The sequence below is a fragment of the Culex quinquefasciatus genome, chromosome 2 (assembly GCF_015732765.1).
Source record: "Culex quinquefasciatus strain JHB chromosome 2, VPISU_Cqui_1.0_pri_paternal, whole genome shotgun sequence".
NCBI lineage: Eukaryota > Metazoa > Arthropoda > Insecta > Diptera > Culicidae > Culex > Culex quinquefasciatus.
In genome coordinates this window covers 78,194,808-78,204,037 of record NC_051862.1, presented here as the reverse complement: position 1 = coordinate 78,204,037, position 9,230 = coordinate 78,194,808, and the positions used below count along the sequence as shown (strand labels likewise).

General features: G+C 41.5%; 2 protein-coding genes across 2 annotated transcripts; one reads left to right on the top strand and one right to left on the bottom strand.

Annotated features, from left to right (window-relative positions):
• Nucleotides 1-525: 525 nt before the first annotated feature.
• Nucleotides 526-2,240, top strand: LOC6040073 (chondroitin proteoglycan 2). Its single transcript, XM_038257591.1, has one exon. It carries the CDS (start codon nt 535-537, stop codon nt 1,978-1,980), a length of 1,446 nt encoding a protein of 481 aa, XP_038113519.1. The 5' UTR covers nt 526-534; the 3' UTR covers nt 1,981-2,240.
• Nucleotides 2,241-6,728: 4,488 nt separating this feature from the next.
• On the bottom strand, nt 6,729-8,959 carry LOC6040071 (serine/threonine-protein kinase pakG). Its single transcript, XM_038257590.1, has 2 exons — nt 7,792-8,959; nt 6,729-7,729 (listed from the first exon to the last, which is right to left on the bottom strand). The coding sequence occupies exons 1-2, from the start codon at nt 8,908-8,910 to the stop codon at nt 6,800-6,802; spliced, it is 2,049 nt and encodes a 682-aa protein (XP_038113518.1). The 5' UTR covers nt 8,911-8,959; the 3' UTR covers nt 6,729-6,799.
• Between the last annotated feature and the right edge of the window lie 271 nt (nt 8,960-9,230).

The window sequence follows — 9,230 nt, the reverse complement described above, 5'->3', positions numbered from 1 at the left end:
TCATTCTATCAAACAACTTCAAAAGCTACGTTTTCTGTGATGAGCTAAATACTATTACGTACGTCTCCCAAAACATTGAATTCGTCATTCATGTGCAAGCCAAGTTCAATGCCTATCGACGGTGCGTGACGCCGTTCTACAAGTTTGAAAACCTTGTAATGATAACTTTTTTTGCGCTTTTTTCGATAAGAAATGATATCACTAAACTACATACCGAAACTTTTCGAGCAGAATGAAAACATGGATGCTCACTTAAGATAACATTCCTTGGTGACACGGCTTGTTTTTGGGAAGGTATTCGATGCTTTGGACATTAACGCATTTTACACAAACTTTTTAACACATTTTAGCCTAAACAAATAAACATGGCAAAGTACATTAAAGGTACCGCATGTAGGAGTGTATTTGTACTAATGGATTTTACATGATGTTTAGTACTAGTTTCCAACGGAGCACGGTTGAACCAAAATCATCCGAATTGAATAAAAGTGATGAATTTTACTTTGGTTAACTAGTATTGTTGAAGCTTTGACAATGACGAAAATAAAACGGTTCATTCGGTGGTGCATTCCAATTTGTATTGCAGTCCAAGCGTGCATTCCAAGCATCGCAGCTCAAAACGGTGGAAACTGTGCAATAGATCCACGTTGCCCGCGGTTCGATACAGGAGATTCGGCCGTTCTGGTGCCCCATCCGGACTGCGGTAAATTTTACAAGTGTGCTCTCGGGAAAGCCTGCGAGTACAACTGTCCGGCGAATTTGCACTTCAACCCGATTCTGCTGACCTGTGACTATCCCCACGTGGCATGCTGCAGCCGAGATGTGGCTTGTACGGGGCCGACGACGCAGGGATCGAATCAACCTTCGGGAGGTTCTGGAATGTACCCGCCTATTGGAGACATAACTTCCGGTGGGGATTGGATGCCTGGCGCTTTGCATAACTCCACATTTGTTGGTTTGGAGGGTCAAAAACCTGTAGTGAATCCGAGACCAACAGTGATACAAGAAACGGTTAATCCGAATATCAACAACTTGGGTCAAGGGACACAACAAGTCATACCTGAGTACAACGGATCACCATCAATTCCATCGAAACCCTCTGAAGATATATCTCTTGGTCAACCGTCCATGGGAGGCTTGGGAAATCCTCCGGACATTGATGAATTTAATGGTCAAGTATGGCTCTCAGCCCGGCCAGGGTGTGTAGTGGACAGCCGTTGTTCTTCCAGTGAAGTCCTGAATTCTGAGAAGCCTCTGTTCTTGAAGCATTCAAGCTGTGAAAAGTTTTACATGTGCAGTGGAGGAGAGGCGTGCGAGGTAGACTGTCCACCGGGTCTTCACTTCAACGCCCAACAATCCCGATGTGATTACCAGGATGCGGCATGCTGTGACACGTCGATACCATGTGCCCGTACCAACTTGGAAGTGCCAATGAGCAGCTGCATCCCAGATGTCAGATGTTCCCTGTATGAAAACCCGTTCGATCCAACTCATCTGCCCCATCCGACCAATTGTAACCGGTTCTACAAGTGCTCGTACGGCAAGGCCTGCGAACTGCCGTGCCCCCAAGGACAACACTTTAGCGTAGCTATGAATCGATGCGAGTTCCCAGAAGTTGCGTGCTGTGACAAATCCATAAGATGCTCGGGACCATACGCAGTGTCCGACCTTTATCCGGAAACCCGTGACGAACCAATAAAACCAGCTGAGCCGATAGAACCCCGTGAAGAGCCAACAAAGGCACCAAATGCCCCGACTCCGGAGAGCATCCGCATCAACACCTGCTTCGAGGCGCAGCAGTGCCCGGACGGCGACGGCAGGATGAACCAGCTAATGAGACACAACGATTGCACCAAGTTCTTCAGCTGCTTCCAGGGAACCATCTGCGAGTTTGTCTGCCCGATCGGGCTGCACTTTAACGAGCGGTCCAAGGTGTGCGACAAGCCGGAGATTGCTCAGTGCAGTCAGGGTTTTAACTGAAATGTTTTTTGTACTGTCGAATATTGCTCTGTAGCTCTTTAACATAACATTACTACATAAGGCAGAAGTTTCATGCGAGTTTGCCGACAGCTCTCACAAAAAAAAAAATTAAATCGAGCCATAGTCCTTGTTCCAGTATCAATGCGAATGTATATTTGATACCGATCCCAGATTCTCCAATGCTACAGAGTGAAACATTTCCGCTCTATAGATAAGATAAAAGCTATCAAGTTATTTACGAATAAAAAGCAACAACTTCAGCCGATTTTGTTTCAGTTTGAGTTGAGGCAGGGCCGGTGATGTATCCCAAGGTTTTAATAAAAAATATCATTTATGCTCATGTAGACGGCCACCACACAATTTATTATTCAAATCAATCTGTAATGCTTTTTTCAAATATTTTTAAATGGAGTTATCTTTCTTGTTATTTGTGATTAGAGGATACAGCTTGAATGCCAGTTTCTTGCTACACTTAGGCATCGCGATGCTCATTCAACCAAGCATGCTGATGGTTGCCAGAAGAACTTGAAGAAAAAGTTGAAGTTTTCAGCGGCGGTTGTTATAAATTCAGTAACATTCTTTAGTTGACGAAGCTTTTCGCACTCTTCAGCAAAGTTGTTTTCTGGAACACAAACTATCAGCCCGTGAGGTTTTTGAAAAATTCAAAACTCTTTAAGGGTCTCAAAACTGGTAATCAAACAACACGCAGCCATTTAACGGGATAATCCCATTTAAAGTTCAACGTTAAAGCGCCAGGTCCTGTCACCGTGGCCCAAGCCCAAAAATGTTCGAAAAATTTACCCGTTTTGTTACATCCTAAGATTTAGTCTCACCTCCTGTTGATGGTTTATAAAAAACTAACTTAATCCACCTATGTGGTTGGTGCCTTCCTCACTCTTTTCCAGCAATGGGTGATATGTGATATGATGGGTTTGGACACAAATTTCTTCTATTTGCGTTAAGTTCCGGAATACAAAAAACACACATATCACTCAAGGGCTCATAAGCGATCATAGCTTAAGACAGGGTTGCCAGATCTTCAATGTTTCGGTTTCGTTGGAATGGTCTTTCGATTACCTTACAAACGATGGTGTTTACATACATTTAAGTGAGATCCGGCTACAAAAAAGTACATAAATATCACTTAAGTGGTCAGAACTCGAGACAGGGTTGCCAGATTAACAATGTTTCGGATTCGTTGGAATGGTCTTTCGATTACCTTACCAACGATGGGTCGGATAACATTGTTCACATACATTTAAGTGATATCCGACTTAAAAAATGTACAAAAATATAACTTAAGTGGTCAGAACTCTAGACAGGTTTGCCAGATCTTCAATGTTTTCGACTCGTTGGAAAGGTATTTTGATTACCTTACCAACGATGGGTCGGATGATGGATCCGGACAATGTTTGCATACATTAAAGTGAGATCCGGCTACAACAAAGTACATGAATATCACTTAAGTGGTTATAACTCGAGACAGGGTTGCCAGATTATCAATGTTTTGAACTCGTTGGAAAGGTCTTTCAATTACCTAACTGACGATGTATAACATGATGATGTTTGGTTTAGTTTACTGCCATTTATTCATCTTCCGAAAATATGCGAAAACACATTTTTATACATAACTTTTGAACTACTTGTCGAAACTGCAAACAATTCAATAACACCGTATGGACCCTAAACCAAGTCGAATGCGCCTGGTTTGGTCAAAAGCGGTTTAGCCAGTGCTGAGAAAACTGAGTGACATTATTGGTCACATACAAACACACTTACAAAATTTTACATAACAAAGTTAGATTTTATTAAATACAATCAAATTATTTAAAGGATTTGATCCGCAAATGCATCGATTTTGGAATAAAAAACATTTTTTTTCTTTGTGGACAAAATCCTTCGATATTTCGTCACCATCGTGCTAACTTGTCGTACGTGCATTTTGGGCCAAATTGAGTTAAGAACGCCATTTTGTGCAGCTCACAATGCCTCATCTTTTGACCTTCACAGATCCCCAAAATTCGATTTCAATCCTGAGATATTCAATGAAAACCAAAATAGCTCCGAAAATGTTTGTCACTCTACATATAAAAGAAGTTTCAATCCTGTCGTGCTATCTTGTCACTCCCTGAAAATTGATGTAAGTGCGACAAAGGCCAAAGGGATTTCAGGTCAGGATGCGTTTGACGCACGTACAAGTTAGACTACCGTAAACATTTTTAATTATAACTCGGGACTCCAGCAACCAACTTCAACCAAACTTCGGGACAATGCACAGAATGGTCAGCCAAACAAAACGTGTTTGTTATTGTTTACATTGCGTGCTTTCGTTTTTGTTTATTCAAGGTCAAACATTAAAACGCTTTTTTCTCGGAACGTCAAAATGGCGGGTGCGACATGATAGCACGACGACGTCGATTTGAGTTATGTCGAAGTAGGTAAGACAATTAGAAACTTTTTTTGATTATGTCCAATATACAAACGTAAACATTGAGTGTATCCCACTTACTCCGATGGACATTCACATAAGGTGTGAAAGGGATACACTCAATGTTTACATCTGTTTATAGGACCTAATCAAGAAAATGTTGAGATATTGAACCAATTATTGAACCCTAGCAGAAAAAAAGCTGATAAAAATAAGAGCAGCCGTGGCTGACTGGTTACGGTGTTCGCTATGTAAGCGAATGGTCCTGGGTTCGATTCCCATCTGCTCCCAACGAGAAATTATAGGAAATATAAATCTTGAAACTCTGAACATGAACGAAAGATCAAAGTCGTTCGAATTGGGGTTTGATCCCCCGTCCTTTGGATTGGTAAGCAAAAATGCTAACCACTAGGCCATCGCGACTTGGTAGGCTATTTCTGGAATTAGGAATACTGTTACTATATACGCGTTGGGTCCTTGTCCATAGGGACGTGGCGTTACATCGTGCTGCCATCTGGTTTTTTGAAGTGCAAGAGTGGAAAAGTGCTGAGTCATCGTCTAAAAATAGACGGCGTCCTATCTCGCCCAGCAAAATAAAGTCGATAAAGTAGTCGGTTTCGATGAGAAAAAGTGGAAAACGTGGTCTAAAAATAGCGACGCCATCCCCCAATTTGACAAGGGTTCGGAAGTTCTAAATAACGTTTGAATCCGATCGATGCAAACGTTCTTCAGGGTCGGGCATAGTGTCGACTCAAGCTGAGGGACCTCGCGCTCGGCTAGCCAGCGTAGAAATGGGTCACCGAAGCTCGGCAGAGCTAATACCATCCAAATGCCTATGCGAGTTATTTGCATGTATAGAATGTAGATCTAAAAAAAAATACATGGAAACAACTCAATTTGTAAGAAGCGACCGCGTGGTCCCGTTTGGTTGGTTGCACACACACACACACACACTAGCAGAAAAAAAGCTGAAAAATTAGGGTTTTGTAATACGTACAAAGAGGCCAATCCAGTATTGCCTAGACTTTGAATAGCTTTAGGTGTCTAAATTTGGCCACTTGGAAATATTCCAAACCACTGGAACAAAAATTACGATGAAAATCCGACGATATTTCTGTTCCTTGTGGTACATCCTCAGAGCATTTACATAAAAAAGACCAGGATGGTCTTAAAACCAAACTGAGAATAAAAGTTTTAGCTGGATTTGAAATTACGGTCTATATTTATGTAAAAACAACTACAAGTTATAAAATTTCATCATTTCAAGATACAGTAATCGAGCTTAGAGCATCATGTGCTTCCAGCAAAAAGTACATAATTGGATACTATCTTTATGGAGACGCATGGTGATTAAAATTTTGATGATGAATTAACTTTTTCTTCAAGCTTAGTGGCTCGAACTTGCTGACTTTTTTATGTTGTAGAGGTAATTTCTTTCTTACAGTTAAAAACATAAATTTGAAAATAGATGTACATTAGGGATGTCCACAAGCGGAAATCGGTACTTTGGGTTATTTTAAGCATCTGTGCAAATTTTGAGCGAAATTGGTTGAGATTAACCCATTTGATACCCTAGCTTAAAACTGGTGAAAAAAAATCTTTTTATACAAAAATGGCTTTTTTTAATCGCTAATAACGGATCAATCAAGTTTTGGATCAAGTAATACAGCTTTGAATTGTTCAACAAAGTTGTAGAGCATTATTTTTTTGGTTAGTATCACACTTTTGGGAATATTTGGATGAAAGTAGCGCACCCTGCAGACCAAACCGAAAGAAAATATGGGTTTTCATATATTTTTTCGATTTTTCCCATTCAAACTTCTCCTTCGAGTATCAATGGGTAAATGCTGACCGATTTTTCTTTTCTAAAATAGCTGAAAACACAATAGATAGCTTGTGGAGCGCGGTTTTAAGAAAATGTCCCATATTCAGGGCACCCTAATGTATACCTACACATTTTGTTGTTCTGAATCCGATCTAACCGAAACCACTCCAAAATATCAAAATTTTAGCCTACAGCATTGCTAAAACAGTTGTCCCAATTCACCATATATTTGATGCAATGCGGTCTTATGGTGCGCTCTGTTATATCGATTTTGATACAAACATTTCAATAAATTATTAAAAATCTGTTGAATTATATTTTCAAGATATCACATTTTTTTTGTACATAAGAATAACAGTTCTAAGATGCATGTGGTTTTTATATGAAGGTAAAATTATAAAACATTGTTAGTTTTGAGTTTTTCATTTTGGTTTTGTTTAAGTTTGTATTTTTCTATTGTTTTTGGTAGAAATTAGTTATTGTAGCCAAATTTTTCAAATTTATGTTCAATGTTCTACATGTAACTGGTAATGAACAGGTTGTTAAGTTTAATCTTTCATTCGTTTTTACGCCAAACACTTTGCCCGATCAATAAAGTCACAGTAGTTGCGCTCCGTGCTCCAGTGTTGACCCACGGGACATTGCTTCTCGTAGGCCATGCTTCCGACGCAGACGACAAATTTGGTGCAATCGTGTACCGCCGGCAGCATTATCGATGAGTTCAGCGCAGAACGATCACTGCAGCGAGAGTCCTGGACGAGACGCGGGGCGCTGTAGGGCATGAAAATTGGCCCCGATATAGTGTCCTTGGGTGGATCCGTCGGTATGACGGGAAGTTCCGGCATCGGTAAGATCGGAGCTTGGGGAGGGATTACGGGCAGCTCAGGAGTTGGCAGGATTGGTGCTTGAGGAGGGAGCACTGGAAGTCCGGGCATCGGGAGGATTGGAGCTTGAGGAGGGATTACGGGATGGTCGGGCTTGGGGCGAGTAGGAACCTGAGGCAAAACTTCTGGAAGATTAGGCTTTGGATTGACTGGGACTTGAGGTTTAATGACTGGAAGCTCAGGCAACGGCAGGATTGGTGCTTGGGGTGGAAACGCTGGAGTTTCGGGCTTGGGGCGAATAGGAGCTTGAGGTATGACTACTGGGAGATCTGGCTTAGGGTAAATTGGGACTTGAGGTTGAATCACTGGAAGCTCAGGCATTGGTAGAATCGGGTTTAGTGGTGGAAGCATTGGGTGTCCAGGGGTTTGGTTGACTGGAACTTGAGGTTGGACGACCTCTGGCTTTTCCGGTCGTGTTAGGGTGGGTTTCGGTGGGGGCTTTGGTTTGGGCATCTCACACTTGATTGAATCAGAACACTTGGCACCTTTAGCGTCATACGCCAACCCATCAGGACAGGTAAAGATGGAAGCTTTTTGTTGTATACAAATCACATAGGAGAAGCAATCTTCAATCAATGGAAATTTGACTCCATTATTTTTATTTCTGCAGATCTGTAATACATTGAATAACAATTTAAAAGATCATGCAAGCAACGTTAAGTCATTTCTCTTACCGGTCCCAGTGCAGCTGCACGTTCTTTGTTGTTATTGTTATCTGGAACGTTGCTGATGATCGGCAATGTAGGTTTCAATAGACCAATGCTGTTCTGGGGTGCTGTACGATCTTGATTGTTGTTTGCAACTATCGGAACAACGTTGATGATCGGTAAAGTTGGTTTCACAACGTTGATCTCGACTCCAGATGCTACGTGATCTTTGTTGCTATTTTCAGCAACATTCACGTTATTGATGGTCGGCAGAGAAGGATGCACCATATTGTTTTGAACTGCTGTCTCCCTACGATCTTTGTTGTTATTCTCAGCAACTGGTGATCCGTTAATGACAGGCAACGTGGGTTTGATGTTTTCAACAACGTTTACATGGGTGATTATCGGTAGGTTAGGACGCAACACATTGTTCTGAACTCCTGATCCTACTCGATCATTGCTGTTATTCTCAGAAACTGGTGATCCATTAATGATCGGCAACGTAGGTTTGGTATTTTCTACAACATTTAGATTGGTTATTATCGGTAATATTGGCCGCAACACATTGTTCTGAGCTCCTGATCCCACAAGATCATTGTTGTTATTCTCAGCAAAAGGTGCTCCGTTGATGATCGGCAAAAAAGGTTTGTTATTTTCAACCACGTTTAAATCGGTGATTATCGGTAAAGTAGGTTTCTGTATGTTATTCTGGATTCCTGTTTCCACACTATCTTTGTTGCTATTCTCAGCAACAGGCACTCCGGTGATGATCGGCAAAGTTGGTTTGGTGTTGCTAACAACATTTACGTTGCTGTTAATCGGTAAGGTAGGCTTGAAAACATTGTTGCTCTCAGCAACAGGTACCTTGTTGATGATCGGTAACATAGGTTTCACCACGGGAGCACTTCCCCCTCCAGAGCACGCGGAATCGTCAAACGTGCAAATGCCACTATCAACACTGAAGAATGTATTTTTGGGACACTTCATCTCCAGCGCATTGCCCTGGATATCACACATGTAGAACTTGGTGCAGTCCGTATCATGGGGCAACGTGCGTGCCTGCGCACCACGTGTGTACCGGGCACATCGTGGATCTCTCTCAGCCGCAGTTGACGCTAGCAAAACTAGCAACAGGTACGGTAACATTGTGTGCCTATATTACCTAGGAAATACCGATGTGTTGTGCGTACTACTCTAACTTACTGACATTTTCGGCAAAGACTTGCTTTTATACCCAATTTTGTTATTTTGAGATAGTTTCTATCGACCTTATCAGCTTTTAAGAGTGACACAGTTATTCGGATTCATCTTAATGGAAATCGCTTGTGTGCCTTGAACACTGTCTGATGATTCAACGTTCTGATGGTGGTTTTGGTCATTAGTGTGCAATTTCTTCACCAGTTGCTAGATATTTGTCAATGAGATGGCTTATATTTATACCTAAAGTCAATCCTGTAATATGAGCT